At 42.8% G+C, this 18,160-nt stretch overlaps 1 protein-coding gene and 1 long non-coding RNA gene across 4 annotated transcripts; both read right to left on the bottom strand.

The window, feature by feature from the left end:
* On the bottom strand, positions 1-10,410 carry LOC143142043 (follistatin-related protein 1-like). Of its 2 annotated transcripts, none has more exons than XM_076302731.1 (11): positions 10,336-10,410; positions 10,196-10,246; positions 3,632-3,733; positions 3,348-3,477; positions 3,114-3,146; positions 2,887-3,017; positions 2,660-2,778; positions 2,375-2,487; positions 2,070-2,180; positions 1,594-1,700; positions 1-1,139 (listed from the first exon to the last, which is right to left on the bottom strand). In XM_076302731.1, the coding sequence occupies exons 2-11, from the start codon at positions 10,244-10,246 to the stop codon at positions 1,095-1,097; spliced, it is 942 nt and encodes a 313-aa protein (XP_076158846.1). In that variant the 5' UTR covers positions 10,336-10,410; the 3' UTR covers positions 1-1,094. The 2 variants fall into 2 exon arrangements, with proteins under 2 accessions (XP_076158846.1, XP_076158845.1); XM_076302730.1 differs by having other exon boundaries at positions 1,594-1,703.
* Positions 10,411-12,152: 1,742 nt separating this feature from the next.
* Positions 12,153-15,784, bottom strand: LOC143142044 (uncharacterized). 2 transcript variants are annotated; one of them, XR_012990865.1, is made up of 5 exons: positions 15,697-15,784; positions 15,085-15,143; positions 13,187-13,322; positions 13,041-13,074; positions 12,153-12,483 (listed from the first exon to the last, which is right to left on the bottom strand). It is a non-coding gene; the product is annotated as an uncharacterized LOC143142044 (long non-coding RNA). The 2 variants fall into 2 exon arrangements; XR_012990866.1 differs by having other exon boundaries at positions 15,085-15,275; positions 15,697-15,761.
* Between the last annotated feature and the right edge of the window lie 2,376 nt (positions 15,785-18,160).

Genomic DNA, 18,160 nt, shown 5'->3' on the forward strand with positions numbered 1-18,160 from the left:
CACTGGGTTATAAAATGGTTTATTGGCTGAGTAACAGTAGCCTAAAGTTGAGTAGTACACTAACTAATGTTACATTATCTCCATGTCCCTAAATGGATGTTTGGCACTGTACATAGTGTATGTTTGTGTTCAAGCATATTCAGTAGTTGTGCAATGACTTAATAAGTTACAGTGACAACAGTCAGTGTTCCCCTTTAGGATGTAAAGCCCTCAGAAGATCAGATAGTCATGTTAAATCCAACTGAGTTAAACTCAATGGGCAATTCATATTGGCACTAACAGTGCTTCTTCTTTGGCCATGATGCGAGACAGAGAGACTGCCACCACGCCCATCCCATGCATTTAATAAAAATGAAGCGATGTAACAACAGTATGACATTGATGTCACTGGATGAACTCCTAGTGGAGTTTTATCATACCATACATTATACTGAGCCTATGGCATCAGACATGGTGGATCTGTTCTGTCATACACCACCCTTTATATCAGATGACACTCAGTACCGATATGCCTAGCATTGGCCACTCCTCAGTGACCCCTAAGACCCCATCAGACCTCCCACTCGTTTACTAATACATTGGTGCTCTGAAGTGCAGACTGACTATCTAATAGATAGTAGTAGCCAGAGGTCTGCGCCGTCCGATAAGCCCACAATCTGTTTTCCTCCTAGGACGGCCCTTACTGTGTCTGATGTCAAACCAGTCGGTCTGACCACAGTTCAATTGCTCTTGCCTGTCTTCGAGTAAAGCAATATTTGAAAAAAGAAATAAACATCAAATAGCTAATCTATCAACTGATTTGCAATGATGTGGCATACTCCCTTTACATGAAAGTATAAGATAGTAATAATAATAATAATAATAATAATAATAATAAGACAGCAATGCAAAAAATACAAAACAATAGTAATAGTACACATGAAAAATAATTAAAATATTATAAAAATAACCGATAACCAATTAAATATTCCTCTTTGTCTCTGCACCCACTGGTCCTCCTCCAGACCGTCATACAAGAATGGCCAAGAGCCACCCTGCACATTTTCCTCTTGCTGTTCTTTCTGCTCTTTCACTGCTATTCATCCCTCTTTTCCTCACACAATGTCTTTAGTGCTCACTTTCATGGTCTCCACTGTTTCCTGGGGAGGGCAGTTAAGGAGGCAGATAGAGAATAGGACATTAATTAGGGTCCTGAAATGTCCAGATTGAATCGAAGAATAGTCAGCCATTAGGAGCACTGGAATAGCATTCTTTCTCTTTAGTGTAACAGGGAAGCTACACCAGGCACGTAACTGGAGCGTTCCGTTCACGTTGCGTCTGCTGCAACAATTAGCTTCCACTACAATCAATGGAAGTAGCTACACCAGACGTGATAACGGCACGTAAGTTCGAGAAAAATAGACCAGTCTTCTAACATGTTTTTTTACATGTGGAGCGAAATGTTTTTTTACGAATGGAACGGTTCAGTTACTCTCCTGGTGTAGCTTCCCTGTAAGGCTCTAACAGGGAATTCCACATCCCACATTATTTCTGTATCCTGATAGCCCATGGCCTGGTGCTTCTGGTGGGCGTCTGTGTCCTCTCCTCACTCACCTGAAGTTTGTTCAGCTCCGCCACTCTCCTGGTCCACTCCTCTTCGGTCATCTCCTGGTCTATCCCCTCAGCCTCCTCCATAGGGAGTGCAGGGAGTGCATCTGGGCCTGCTGTGCACAGTGAACACACAGATGGATGGTGTCAAGAAGGGCCCAATAGCACACAAACTCACACAATAACTTACGGCCGGGCTACACTGAACATGAAACGGTAGTGGAGCGTTTGCGGAGTGCATGTTCCATGCAAAAAATTGGAGGCTGGTCTATTTTTTTCTGAATGACCACAATCCACAGTGCATACACGCCTGGTCATCTTCTGATCATTTCTAGCCAATTCCATTGATAATAGACTAGTGAACGCGCACTGTGGCAGCATACGCTCCAGGAACGTTACACGTTGGTTGCGTGTTCAGTGTATCCTGGCCGGTGGAGGCGCACCGGGCCTGAGGCAGGAGAGGCTGATGCAGGTCGACTTACTCTCGCAGGTCACCGCTGTGCAGACCCAGTTGCCACATGCACAGATGCACCGATTGCATTCCACCTGCGTCTCAGCACCATCTTCAAATGTCTCATCCTCAAGAGCACATTCTAGAAAGAGATAGAGGCCGTCACATGAGGTATGACTGATTAGACAAAGGAGTAACTAGACACTGTATGTGCATATTATGTGTAGACTCATTATTGTTGGTATGTATCTGCATGCATATGTGTATGCATGTGCTGTGTGTGTACATGAGCATGTGTGTGCATGCATGTGTGACAAACACATATAAAAGTCTTACTTCTCTCTGGAGGGTTGAAGTCTGGTTTAAGGCAGTTCAGGAACTCATTGAAGCTCAACTTCCAGTCTGCATTCTCATCTGAAAGCTCAATGAGAGCATCCACACACAGGCTCCTGTACACACACACACACACACACACACCATAGCAGAAACCCACATAAGGCTTGACAAAGGCATGTGTTACATTTGTGCTTGTAGATGAGTGTTCATAGACTCATAGACACAACTGAAAGACTTTAGTATATTGAATATGATTATGTGTGTGCCTGTTCACTTCAAACTGACCTGAGCAAGCGGTTGTTCTCCTCGTTGTTGTAGGAGGTGATGTTGACGGCCGTCTCGTTGTGCTGGATGAAATTGAGGAACTCAGTGGAATCCAGCTTTGAGTCTCCGTTATCGTAGTTCTGCAAGGGGGGAGTCCCAGCCAGGGCCAGAGAGAGAAGAGGTCAGCCTGGCCACCACACACACACACACACACACACACACACACACACACACACACACACACACACCTCAAAGTACTTGAGCAGGACATCTGAGAAGTTGGAGCCTTTGGAGAACCAGCCATCAGGGACCACCTCTGCCTGAAGCCACTCCATCACACGGCTGCGCAGCTGGTTGCGGTCGGCAAGGTAACACACAACTGCGCACACATCACAGGAAACCAGAGGTCAGGACAAGACAGTTTAACATGACCATAAACACAGGCTGGGGTTGAACTAGTATAAGTAAGACTTACTGGGGCTTGTAGCGGGCTTGTCTGTCTTTCGCTCTGGAACAATGAGAAGCAGGCCATTTAAACGTATAGCTATATAATATAGTAATATTACACAATATTCTTTGCTCCTGTTTATGAGTTGGAATATTTCTGTGTGTGTGTGTGTGTGTGTGTGTGTGTGTGTGTGTGTGTGTGTGTGCATGTGAGTAGACCAAGTAAGTGTACAGCATGTGCATGAGCATACTGCAGGCTCACCCTCACAGTGTCCATCATGGGCCACATGCACCTTGACTCCGGTCAGGCAGGCGTCTCTGTGCAGCTCACAGTGGTTGCGATATGTCTTCCCGTTACTGCCACACACTGTGCGCTTGTTGGGCTTACAAAACTGCAGAAAGACCATACATACAGTGAACGCAACATATAGTACTACATACCCATATACATACATCAATGTGTGTGTTAATATTGTAACCAAATGAGTCCTTGGATCTTGAGTATTTCTCTCTCTCTGTGTGTGTGTGTGTGTGTGTCTGCCTTACCTCAACACACAGACAGGTTGGTTCGCCCTTCTCTGTGACGGCACACTCCCTTCCAGCACCACAGAACACATTTGCGCACACCTGTGATTTCTTCCACACTTCCTGCCAAAACCCAAACAAAAATGGCATATCAGAGGTGTAAAACAGAGTTCCAGTAATTGCAGCGTAACACAGTCACATTACAGACACATACAGTAGACCTCATTTGTGTACACTGTATTTTCTAAATAGGGTTGCCAATAGAGGGCGCTAACTCCACAAAGTTCAGTTGAGAAACCATATGAGACAGAACACATATGGGGCAACAGGAACATTCCTTAAGTCTTAGCTTTATCACCTTTTACCATTTTCGGTTGTAAAACATTTAATCTCAAATCCAAATCAACTCATAAAACCTAGGCTACACACATATTTTATGTGCTTCAGTGAGGAGGCATCTTGAACCAATCCATTTTCAGTGGCTGAACCACTCTCACAAACCAAGTCTCACAAGCACTTAAGCTTCTGGAACACTTCAGATTAGCAGACAGATGAACTCTGTCTCACAGTAAGACTGTGGGAACCTTGCTGGATTTGTATCACAATGTAATGCAATAATATATAAACATGGACAGACAGAAGGCTTGGCTCACTACCTCATACATGGTTCTTCTATCAAATTTGAATCCTAACACCCACCCACACACGCACACACACACACACTTACACACACAGTGACTCTTGCTTAAAGTAAAAGTGTGCTTATCTTTTGTTTCCTGTCCAGACTGAATCCTCTTTCACGCACAAAGACCCTCACACCCCTTCACCCCACACACACGCACAGAGGCGCACACCAGACTGCACCGCTGTCTCCCAGATGGGGGCAAACTCTTCACCTTTCACCTTCAGTAAAAGCCTCCTGCCAGCCCCACTTAGCATAACAATATACAACACATGCCCTCAGACACTGGCTCCTCACACACAAACACACAGACACACTCAGACACACACACACACACACACAATACTGCATAGAAACAAACACATGCTGACAGAAACAGAGACACAGATGGCCACCAACAAAATCTGTGGTACCCTTTAAAAAAAGTAAACGTCAGGATCCCTCCGCCCCGACACACACACACACACACTCCCATGCTCTTTTCCTCTTTCTCCAGTCTTTTACACCTCTGTCCTCTCTCCCTCGTTCCCTGATTCCCCTTTTTATTTTTTTTTACGAGATGCCCACCCAGCTGAATCACAAATAGGAATGTGTACACCTGGCCTCTGGGGTTTTGTCATTGTTGTAAAAGCTTAAAAGACTCATAAAACAGTCCTGGAAAAGAGGATGAGAGGCCAGTCTGGGTAGATCCACGTTGCTATGGTAACACACACAAACAACAAAGTAAACCTTTCATTACCATAAAAGTATCACTTAACTGTGTTGTCCAACCCACATTATTATATAGTATTAATATGGAAATTAATATAGAAAAACATGTATGATCCTGATACACTTCCACTTGATCCTGATACAGTATCCTTCTCAGTAAAATGACTGAATAGTCAGTCAGCTGATTTCCTGTCTGACCCAGTGGTCATCCTGTTTGACCACATGTTCAGCGGGGTGGAGCAGACAGCATGTCTGCACCTGCGGCAGCTGGTTCAGAGACGGACGTGCTGCCATCTGTCCTCACCCCTGACCCCCGACCCTTCACCTCCCACCTCTCACCCCTCACCACTGATGGGCCACATTCCTGGGAGTAGCAGAATCAGTGTTCCACAGATCTATCAAGTTTGCTCTGTGTGTGTGTGTGTGTGTGTGTGTGTGTGTGTGTGTGTGTGTGTGTGTGTGTGTGTGTGTGTGTGTGTGTGTGTGTGTGTGTGTGTGTAAAAATGTTAAAAAGGATAGATGTAACAAAATTCACAAACAAGAATATAAGAATATAAAAGAATTCCGAAGTGCAGTAAGCATTGCGAAAGCTAAAAAGAAAATTCCCACCAATGTTACGCACCGGAAAAAGGTGTTTCAATCAGCTGCTGTGCTGCTTGTGTTTTGCCAAAAAATGGAGGACAACGCAATCAACCTGTGCGACATGAGAGAGACAAGTGATAGGCCCTAATAACTTGAGTTCGATGTGGAAGTAGGCCTACTTCGGATTTTTGGTATATCAAACTATGGAGAAGAACAAAGCGGTAGGCTATGCAAACTGTGCAATCGAGTTCTACGTAGGCGAAATTTGTTTGACATTTCTAATCGTAAACACAGACACAGGTACGTTGAAGCCTGCAGCAGTACTGCAGGCACGAAACTTCACGCCAATAAATCATCAGAAATATTGCTGGCTTGCGTCTACAAGCGCCCTCTTTACATTCGTCCTAATGCCTGTTAGTTGTTTGTGGATTGGACTATATTTGCCGTTGAAAATGGAAACGTCTTTAGACATAAAAAATCGTTTTTACAATCGATTCAATGAACACTTATGTCTCAAAAATCGAACATGATTTTTTCACAAAAGTGACAGCCCTATTATTAACTTCTGTCCGTTTCTGAATTCCTTCACCAGAGGTGATGAATTATGACTGTAGCTCTGAGAAGGGCTGACATGGAAAAAACACATTCAAAAAAGACATCGCTCAGGTACACACACACACACACACACACACACACATCCAACGACTCTCTCCAGAGCAGAGGGAAGATGGCAGGAAAGAGGCAGAGAAAGATGGAGAGGGGGAATGTGTGTGAGTGAGTAAAGGAAATGTAGGGTGTGAGAGGAAGATTAGAGACAGATGGAAAATGTGAGAGAGAAAGTAAACATTCCCTGCAGGGATTTGTCTGGAATGTGAGAATATGCCAGGACCTCGTGGGTGCAGTGCACCTTTCAATAGCCAACTGTCCAACTACAGCGCACTAGTAACAACAAGTAGGGCTTCTCCTTCTGCTGCTACTGCTTATTTCTTTCTCTCTCTGTGTGCATGACATCATGTGCACCCAGACTAGCAATACCCAAAACACAAACACACACACACACACACACACACACACACACACACACACACACACACACACATATATATATATATATATATATATATACACATACACATATATACACACACTCAGTGAGCACATGGCTTCAGACAGAAATCCAGTTCTAAGACTACATTGTAAATCGCTTTGATGAAACTACCGGTAAGTTCAAAGCAAATGCACCTCTTTTAAAAACATCACAATTAATGTCTAAGTGGAAACTTCTGACTGCTTATAACTGCCACAAACTCTCTCTCTTTCTCTCTCTCTCACATACACACACCTTCACAGGTCAGCGAGTGCTAATAAGTACAGACTGTATGTGTGTGTGTGTGTGTGTGTGTGTGTGTGTGTGTGTGTGTATGTGTGTATGTGTGTGTGTGTGTGTGTGTGTGTGTGTGTGTGTGTGTGTTTGTGTGTGTGTGTGTGTGTGTGTGTGTGTGTGACTCTAGCAGACTGCTGACCAACACCATGTCTGCTGACCCTGTTGGAGGAATGGCAGGAATGTAGTAGCAACTCTCTTTGGAAGTGTGTGTGTGTCCTACCCCCGGTGTGCTAAGGTGCAGGGTAACACCTGACAAACACATGCACACACGCACACACGCACACACACACACATGCACACACACATACGTACACACACACACATACATACACACACACTGAGTAGGTCAACAAGCATAGTGTCATACTGTGACAGATGACAGCTGACAAAGTCTGAACATGTGTGTTTGTGTGTGTGTGTGTGTGTGTGTGTGTACATACGTATGTGTGTGTGCTTGTCCCTTGAGAGATGACCACCCTTAACACTCCCTCATGGTTAGGGGCAGGTGGTCTCCACTCAGTCTCCATTGTATTCCTCAAGGCTGAAGAAGGCCTAAGGCACCACAACCCCCACCGCTGCCACTGCCCCATCACCCTCCTACTCTTCTGTCCGCCTGAGACCAGCTGCTGCCATCACCACCCCCCCACACATACACACACATCCTGGTCAATGGTCATACATGCCACTGCATACCCATAAGACATACATACGGTCCTCAAGTCTCTTTACAGACACACACACACACACACACACACACACACACACACGAATGTGCATGAAAACACAAACTGGACATACATACCACTGCACAATCAGGACATGCACACCATTGCAAGGATGAAAAGGTACATCAGTGGTCTATCTTTTATCCCTGAAAATGTCTTGGATTCAACTTGGATTCAAAGCACATTCACAAATGAACACTAGAGCACTAGAGTTGCCTCTGGGTGAACATGCTGATCTAACTACATGCCTGCACGCCAGACTCACATCTAATGACTGACTGGAGTAGTACCCAGTCACACTTGGTAATTATCAGTGCATGTGTGTGCATGTTTGTTTGTGTGTGTGCATGTACGTGTGATTCTGTTTGTGTGTGTGTGTGTGTGTGTGTCTGTTTCTTCCATTTAGTCTTTTCCACATGTTCTACCACAGTGAGCGCCAGCATGAGGGGGCCCAGGTCTTGTCCTCGCTGCCTCTGGTGTAGAGCTGCCCCAGCTGGACTGCCTGAGCTATCTGCATCCAGCTGCTCATCCTGGATACAGTATTAATTCAGACTGACACTTGTGTGTTCACATACTGGACTATTACCACTGGAAAAAGCTCACAAATATAAATGCCTTTACAATTGCACACCTCAACAAGGCCAAGCCAACAACCATCCAGACATGGACGTGGATTACCCTGTTCATCCAAGACCACCTTGTGAAACAGAATATTCTTTGCTGAATGTAGACTTTTTTTTTTTTTTTCTGGGGAATGCTTTTTACTTACTAGCTAATATTGACATTGTAACTACTATCTTTTGCCTCCTTCACTATCTCACTTTTCTCTCTCATGAGCTATGTGTGGAGTGTCCTACTGTAGTTTGTGATGTGAATGTTCAATGTAAAATGTGACTGTAAATGTAAAATTTCAATCTTTTCTAATAAAAATGTTGATAACAAAAAACAAATATAAATTCCTTGGCTGATGTGGACCGAGAGCACCACTTCCTTTTCTATTCAAGACTCTAGAGAAGGCCAGAGTGAGAAGGCAGGTGAAGTCAGAATAATTTGCAGGTTAAGGGGCCTGTCACCCTATGAAAGCTTCAAACCTCACCTTACGTTACTGTCCCAAATCCATACTGTGTCTTAAGTACACTGCACATAAACAAACACCCACACAATCCTTATCTCCTTACTCACACTCACACTTACAGTTCACACAGACACACAGCAGCACACACTCACAAACACAGATGGATATATAAACACACACAAACACAGATGGATATGTATACACACACATAGATACAAACACACACACACACATATGTGCGTGCATACACAAACACACACACACACACACACACACACACACACACACACACTGTCCTCTGGGATATAAATGCTAGAGTAATGGCAAACAGATGTCTGGATTAGAGAGCAGAGGGACACCCACCAGACAACACACACATTTGTCATCTCTCTCCTCCCCTCTGGCTCAAATCAACTAGGGCTGCACTGGGCACAAGAGAGCAGTCAGAGGAATAGCTGAGAACTAGAGTTGAAGAGCAGAGGAACACTGCACGCAAGACTAGCATGTCATTGGCCTGACTAAGCCTCTGCCACATACTCACACACGCACACACATTTTCAGACGTGATGTGGCTGGTTTCGAAACAGCTTCTGGTGAAAAGGCACTCACATCTGTCTCACGAATCTGTTTGTCAACACCTGAGAGCTGCCAAAAACCCAGAGAGGGCTGTCGCCATCTGTTCAAATGATTGGACTGACTAACACACACACACACACACACACACACACACAGTTGAGTTTGCCCTGTAATGATGCAGTCCAGGTGTTTCAGTGTGTATGTGTGAATTTTCTAGTTGCCTGTGACATTGCTGTCGGAGGTTGGTGTCAGCAGGCTAGTGACTCAACTAGCCACACAACCACTTCATTACCACACACACTCACATACAGTGAGTGTATACTCACTGTATGTGATATACGTACAGCTCACATACACACACACAGAGGGAGAGAGAGAGAGAGAGAGAGAGAGAGAGAGAGAGAGCAAATTCACACAACAGCAACAGAAGTATAGAAAAGGGACTTCTCTAAAAACTGCAATGAAATAATGTGTGGGATATAAGATCTGGTAGCCTACTTACAGGAGTGCCAGATATTACTCATAGAACATAGCCTACTGTTGATGTGAAGTAAAATGAGAGTTAGTTGACAGGTTTCAAAGTTCGTTAGGCCTACTGTACGTTACAGTAGCCTAGGCTATGTGCAACATTTTCATTTTAACATTTTTTAGCGTTCGTGCTAATAGCCTACATTATAAAACCGTCCTTAAGCAAAGAACTGTGTTTTAAATACGCAATTGAAACAAAAAAAATGTTAAGTATTTCCTAATATTCTCCAAACATTTTAGCGAATCAATGGGAGGAAAAGTACGGACCCATCTCTTGATGCGAAGCTGAAGTTGATAAGTGTCACTGAAGTTTAGTTCTTACCTCTGCGTGACATGGTAACAGAACCAGGAGTAAAGGCACGAAGCAGAGCATCTGTGTCAAAACAAAACATTTTGTTAAGCAGTAGTCATCGCCTACACGAGAGTAGCCTATGTCGTTTTGAACTAAAGTCAAGTAGCTACCTTGGAGGAGAGCAACGTCTACCACACAGCGGTCCTGGATAGATGAGGAGAGAAGCGGACAAGCGAAGAGGTGAAGAGTGATGGGAAATTTGAGCTCCTCGAAGACCCTCCTCCTTTGCTTGTGACGCGTACGATAGATATCTTGATTAACTTCTATATTGTTTGGCGCTGTAGGTTAGTTTGCAACATAAAATCACAAATACACCAAATTAAAATTCTAACTTGCTCTCCCTTTAGACTTTACATTATTGTAGGCTACGTTATATTGCGTAGGCCTTTGAAATGGCATGTGGCGTAGCTCGCCGGTCAAAGATATGCGAATCCAACACAAATGCAATTGGGGAATGTCACCACTACCATTCTGATAACTGTCCCCACGACTATTTTGCGTTATAAAGGCGTGTGAAGTGGAGTGTGGAGGGTGTAGTTATGTAGAAACGTTCGTGCTTTAGCCTTAAAATGCACAATTGTTATGCTTATCAGCCTAACTATTGATTGCGGTTTACATTTTGGTTCCGAATTTACACTGATTTCGTCTCGATTGAATTGCTTCTTGTTCTAATGGCATTAACTTTTAATTTACATGAAATTTACGTAGGCTATTTGCATCCTCTCCACAGTCCACACCAATTCCTCGGGTTGAATAACTCACAAACTCCAACTCATACCAAAAACAGCAGAATCTTATAGAATTTACAGAATTCAGTGGTATATTGTGTTCATCTGCCTACAATTAGGCACACTTAATTAATCCAGTTTTGAAATCAGAAAATTTCTGCATCTCTCCAACATTGGGACAGTGGCATAATAATGTCATTACACCCCAAAATAAATCATTTGTTTTCCATATTAATGATTCAAATGTTGACCAAAGCATTCACAGATCAACTGTGCCTTGGACTACAAGACATCTACGCAAGCACAGGTTGCATTGGCTGCTTCATCTAGTGGTTCATTGGACATTTTTACAGAGGTGTTCAGGGAGAAAATACTGGTTTTCTGGTTACTGGTTTAATTTTACAAACTTCCAAGGAATAGATTTATCCGACACATCAATATAGAACCTGTCTAAGTTAAATAATCAAACCTGCACCTTTGACCATAGGATTAAAAAAAATACAACTTGGAGTTTGGAACTTGGTAGGGCTACTTGAGGCAGCATCTTTGGTCTTGGCTATCACTATTTTGACAATGCTGTCATTTGTGATATATATACAGTAATAAGCTTAGTAGCCCTTTGTCCATGTCTGGTTGGTACAACTGGGTGAATATATTCCTTATATGTTCATGGTTATCACAAGATCACAACAGAAGAGTGTATTCTCTCACAACTCACTCGCATGGCAGCAGTTAGTTGCTAAATCCTACATTAGTTACATTTTACTTCCACTTGGTTATTTCTAGCACAGAGGGATAATCTCAGGAAACTGGTGAAAACTTTACAGGCCTCCTATGGCAGGTTCCTCCTATGTCAAGAATGATCAAAGGAATGGTCACTCGACTTTGTCACTACAAAACACTGCCCCCTGTTGGACAATTGTTTAGCAAGATTGGCAATAGTTATGGCAGGTTATGTTTATACAGGGTCAAAAGTAGTTTTAAATTCTTGCCGGTACAACCAACCTTCATCGCTTCATATTGTTCACCTCTCCCTATATATCAGCACAGGGCTGCTAACTTTTTAATTCAGTAGAGTGAGATTTGTTACAGATGAAAGTGTGCAGAGAGAGAGAGAGAGAGAGAGATAGTGTGTGAGAGAGAGAGAGAGACAGACAGACAGACAGACAGACAGAGAGACTGACAAGAGGATTTGAGGATGGTTTAATTGGGCATTTTAATCTGTTGTCTCTAATCTTTTCTGAAATACAATGAGAAAAGAGATGACATAACAAGAAGATGATATGAAAAGATGCATGACTCGCAAGAAGTGTTCAAAGAGAAAAGTCAACTGTTTGGAGCCGTTTAAAGTGCATGTGTAGGCTGTGTTGCTCTCTATGCCTCAGAGATTGGGTAATAGTTGAGGTCCAGGTTGTGATTGGGTTTACAGTTTTTGTGGCTCCAGGATATCGTTGATGTGTCATACAGAGAGTTAATTGTCTCCCTGTAGCTACGACCTCTTTGTTGTCTGTTGTTCACTCTAGAATACACCTGTAGCAACAGAAAATAATAATAATAAACTGTCAACTGGCAAACAACATAAAAAAATAAATGTATTACACCCCAACATATTATGAAATCCCACAAACCTATGCCTAAACCATGATGGACCCATATAAAAACAATTACACAGGAACACTGACATGAATGTAAATGTGGCTAGCCACACATTTAGACATACATTCTCAAAAAAGTTGGAGTACTTAAACCCACTATGAGTGAATAAAGAGTCCACTATAGAGTAGCCACTCTCTATCCCTCTCCATCCCTCCCCACCTCACCTCATTCCCTCTCTCCATCCCTCCCCACCTCACCTCATTCATCACTCTCTCCTTCTTTCTATAAACTAGGTCCTGCCTATAGCATATTGTTGCCCATACTCCTGTCATGTGTTGATGCAAACTACCCTGAAATGTTGATCATTTTATTGGTATGTCTACTATGACAACATAAATATGATAATGGAATAAAGGGTACTGATGGTTTAATGATAGACTTTGTTAAGATAATAATATAAATAAACATGAATTACAGTTGAAGTAAAATACCAATTGGGGTGATATTTCTTCTTGTGGTGCAGTCCTGCAAATAGGAAATGTACACAATTATGATCAAACCCATTTGTCTTCAATAAATAATGCACTTGCCCTTTCATGAAGCGTTTTGATGGAAAGGGAAAATGGTGTCAAATCACCTGTTTTCAATGAATAAGCAGATTTGAAAGAGGAGAGAGTATATCAGAGAAATGGTGATGACCACAGCAATGGCAGCCAGGATGACCTCCCTTGTCCAGATCCCAACAGCTTCAAAACTGGATTCCTCGAGAGCACCTTGTACAGATGAACACATGTGCCAAAATCATGAAAAAATAGGATATTCCTCTAATTTCAAGATGAGTACTCATATATGCAAATCAACTCAAATAACATGTACTAAAATACAGTGTTCAGACCTGGTTTTGTTGGTTATTTATTTATTTATTTATTTTTGCTTAAACTTGTTGACTTAGGATGGCTCTGTAATATTTAGGAGGGTGCCCAGTGATATCCCTTGGGCAATGTCCTGTATTAACCATTAAAGCCCTATTCAACACATTGGACAAGAAAAGCTTAATATCAAGAATTGCCCAAGGGATATCACTAAAACTTTAACCAACAAAACCAGATTCATCTACATTTTGGCATTTGGCTGTCGGACTAATACTTGTTATCGATCAAAAATAGACCCTTGGTTGTTTTTAGACCAGAGTGTTCCTTTAACGTTTTTACTGACTAAATTCAGACGAAACATAATTATACAGGAATGACTATTGTGGCTATTGTGACATTTACAAAGATTTACATTGTTATCAAGAGAAACTAGACCAACTTTACAGCAAATTGAACAGCCTTTTTGGAGGGCAGCTCAGTGGAGGAAGAGCTGCCCTTTCTAGCCTACTGCCCGACTAAAAACATCCCATTGGCCTATTTAGTGACAGACAATCACCATGGAGCTAGGAAGGTCATGACATCACCCCACAGCACCTTGAATAGCACTCCTCAACCACCAGTAACCATTTCACTGGTATTTCCACCCACACGCACACAGGAAACGCATCACCTTAACCTCACCTTAACCTTCCACCTAACTTGTGGCCAGTGCACATTTCATACTTTAGAGTATTTTATTTTGCCATTATTACACGGCTCTTCACGGCTTCGCGTGGGGTTTCTGTTCTCCCTGTCGGGACTTATTTTCTGATAATTACCGGCGGACAATACATTATCCCTTACTTATGTGTATGTCTTGTATGTCATGTGTCAGACCAGGTCATGTGAAGGACCAGCATTATACCTCACACTGGTATAGCAGTGTCCAGCATAATTATGGTGTACATGTGTCTTGTTTTAAGAGACCTCTTGTTCTCCTCAAACTGACTCCGCCAGATGGATTTGCTCCAATACCTCCATGATTTGCTCCGCATATCCATCTGGGAACTTTTCATTGAAGAACTTTTGGGAAGGGGCGGAAATACTGGTTAGCTGATTGGATAAACCATCTGTCTATCAGATGGTTATCGACGGGCCAAATCAACCAATTATTAGATGAACAAAGTGTTCTTCTAATGCCTTCGTTTAACATACAATTAAGTTAGGTAACGTAACTAACGTTAAGATGTTTTAACTTACCATTTGTATGTGAGATGAACCTAATCATCGACAATTCCCATCAAGTTTTCACGGTAGCCTAGGCCCTACACTTCTGAAGAAAGTACATTCCTCCATTATGAACTGGAATCGGCCGTGGAGGATGTCTGTGTCGTTCATTCCTCCCAGCTGCATGGCTGAGATTCAAAGCTTCACAGCTTATACCCAGGAATACTAATTTGAATAAAACTTATGCTATGCTCATCTCATCTGTGGATGCCGTCGTGTTGTTTATTGCGTCACACCTCAACCCGCCTCAAAGCCAACGCTGATTGGACGTTCGTTTGGTGAACTGCTCCAAATTCTCTTAAACGAAAAAGTTGCCAGATTGATCTGCGAGTGAAACCTTGAAAGCTCGCGAGATCAGGATTCTCTCACGAGGCTACAAACCCCTGGCTTCACTCACCTCCACTTTGTGTCACTGTTGTGGTCAGGACTGTTGTGTTCCCATCTGGAGGTTGGCTCCTGGGTGTGAGGTCAGATACCCATTATCCAGACAAATCACCTCTATTCCTCATATGAGACACCTAGAACTTCTTAGGCTAGGAATATACCTGCTGGTCACGTGCATTGATGCGAGGTAACATGATGCGTGCACTAGATGCAAAGACATGCAGTATCATTTGTTTTCACCATGTTTAATGATGTGTTGGTCTAACAGCAAGTATAACTGAGCCCTACAGTATATCTCAGCCCTGATTGTCAATATGCTTTCATTTTAATGTAGGGTAAGCGATGCTTGATTTATGTTTGTTCATGTTTATGTTAATGTTTCATAGCAGATGCCTTTGTCGCACCAGAGAGGTGTACCCTACCTTTAAGATGTTGCCTTTATTTTATACTTTACAATAACATTCAAGAAGTCAGAGATTGTTAGATCTGAACATGTTAGATGAACATAAGATATTCTTAAGACGAAAACTATACAGTGTAAAACCCTTCTTTTTGCAGGTCAATGGCATCACATCAACATTAGAAGATTAAGGCTGAGGAGATGAATAGATCAGATAAAACTTACATTTTAACTTCTCCTCTCCAGACAGCACGCTGGCCTGAGACCCTTACCAGTGTGTTTGCTTACTCACTTCACTGTGAGCATGTGTGTGTGTGCGCACACCAATGTGTGAAAGAGGAAGTGTGTATTCACACCCTCAGTTCCTGCATGCTATAAGCACACACACAAACACACGCAAAACACACACACTCATACACACACACACATATAAGTTACGAATAAGTTCGGGGACAGTGTTTGTTATGATTATTGAGGTTAGCACGTTTAGTATACTGTTCCTGGGATCATGTACTGTACTGCTAAACACAGCAGACTGGTAGTTCATCACCAAAATCAAAAGATGCATTACTACCCTAAGATGCATGCATATATGGACACACACACAGACATACACAAACACGCACACATGCACATGTGCGTCCACACACAAACACACACATACACACACACTGGCAGACAGCAGAGGTAGACAGATCAGCTTCAGAGTGAAACATTCCTGCCATGTCCTTCTACCTGTACACTTGATACAGGTTTACATCACTAATTATCTGATCTACATGGCTGAAGAGTTGTGCTTATTAGGATCAGCTGGTAAAGAGAATGGTTGGAACAAATATGTGGTCAAGCATTTACTTTCTGAAGTCAAAATAACACGCTTATGTTACCACTTATGTTATCAAAAGTACCCACCACCACCATAGCTGCAGTGTCAGAGTAGGTGCAGCAGAGGGCAGTGAAGCAGCCATCACTGTTAGCTAGAAGGGGAGATAGTGGAAAGTTTCTTTGCCAGTGCTATTGGCACCCAGCTTTAAGTTGCCAGATATGGTGTAAATTTAAAGCAGATGAAGGAGGGGCCCTCCTTCATCTGCTTTAAATTGAGTAAGTGTGTGGGAGAAAAGTGGAAACACTACCTACATTTCAACCTGTGGAAGTTTCATTAAGTGTGTTCAATTGTGTGTGTGTGTGTGTGAGTGTGTGTGTGTGTGTGTATTTGAAGGAAAAAATAGAAAGAGACGGACAAGAGAGACACTAACACTGACATATTGACCACACCGGACCTTTTATTGGCTTCATTCACAGTTTGCAAAAAGGTGATACTCGTATGCAACTAGGAGCAAAATGGACTACAAGTTAGTACAAAGGTTTGCTTGATTCTTTTTTTTCTTCTAAGAAAGAGAAAATTATTTCTGATAATAAAAATGAAGAAAAGAATTTCTTAAAAACATGACATCCACATGGACCTGCTGTGGAGAGGGTGTGAGGGTTTGGACTGAGGTGGGCAGGTGAGATGGGGGGGGTTGAATGCCTTTCTTCTAGTTTCATAATGGAACTTGAAACTTTAATTTCTCTGAAGTTGGCATTTGGAACCGGGCTAAGGTCTAGGTAGTGGCCCACCTTTGCACAGAGGTTTCTTGTTCCTTAACAACAGTAGGCTGCTTTTTCACCTCTGACCCGCTTGCCTGTTTCTGTCTCGACCTCAGCTAGGAGTCTAGGCTCACTGCTGCACTGGAGAAAACCTGCAGCAGGCAGAGGCCAAACTAATGTGGCAGCATGTGTTATACACAAGTGATCGTGTATGTGTGTGTTTGTGCGTGTGTGTGTGTGTGTGTGTGTGTGTGTGTGTGTGTGTGTGTGTGTGCGTGTGTATGTGTGTGTGTTCCTGTACTCTTGCAGACAATTAGAAAAGGAGTCATGAGTTAACGGCTGCTTCTGCCGCTGCTGGACGAAGAGTGGATGTGCCCATGGAGAAACTGAGGCAATCACCATAACGAATCGTGTGGCCAGGAACGTCTCAGCAGGCGTACAGAGAGCTGACTGGTGAGTCTGTGTCGGCAAACACTCATCCACTTTGTCCTCACCATGGCAGTACAACTCGTGACACTTGAATGCTTCCGAAATAAAGAGTGCTTAAGGCACAGAGTACAAATCAAAAGGCCACATAAACCATTTTTGAAGAGGCCAGTGTGTGTGTGTGTGTTTGTATGTGTTTGTGTATTTGTTGCTTGTATGCATGTATGGGCATCTGCAAATCGCCTAGATTATAGTCTTCAAGGGAGAAGCAGATGGCCAATCACTTCCCCCTCCCACCTTACAGCAGAATTGTGTCCAGACAACATCACAGTCCAGAAAAACTAACATGAAATCAATAACAAGGAACTCAAAGAGGATTATTCCTGAAAAAGAAAAAAAACAACACAGAGACCACTGTGAGGAACAAGAGGGGCTGGCCCAGTCACACAACAATGGAGTTCTCATGTTAATCAACATTTCACATTCAACAGTGGCATTTGCACAGGTCATCCCAGGAGAACTGACATACCACCTGTTTGTGTTTGTGTTTGCGTTTTAAAGATCTATCTGCTGGCTGTTTGTAGTTAATGGCACTTTGGGGCTGAAGAACTGAAATCTGGGACCCGAAATCTGAAAAGTCAGGGAAATAATTCCAGCACTTGTTTGTTAATATAAA

This window comes from Alosa pseudoharengus, unplaced genomic scaffold (genome assembly GCF_046254945.1).
Source record: "Alosa pseudoharengus isolate Yale_2024_CS ecotype anadromous, Long Island Sound unplaced genomic scaffold, YU_APseudo_1.1 YU_APseudo_1.1_scf_24, whole genome shotgun sequence".
NCBI lineage: Eukaryota > Metazoa > Chordata > Actinopteri > Clupeiformes > Clupeidae > Alosa > Alosa pseudoharengus.

What these genes read in the sequence shown, in the direction of transcription:
- LOC143142043 (XM_076302730.1), bottom strand. Translation starts at nt 10,246, where the DNA reads ATGCTCTGCTTCGTGCCTTTACTCCTGGTTCTGTTACCATGTCACGCA. An exon ending in CAAGCCCGCTACAAGCCCCA is followed by an intron (nt 3,018 to 3,113) that starts GTAAGTCTTACT and finishes ATGTGTGCGCAG; the next exon opens with TTGTGTGTTACCTTGCCGAC. An exon ending in TCCTGCTCAAGTACTTTGAG is followed by an intron (nt 2,779 to 2,886) that starts GTGTGTGTGTGT and finishes CCCCCCTTGCAG; the next exon opens with AACTACGATAACGGAGACTC.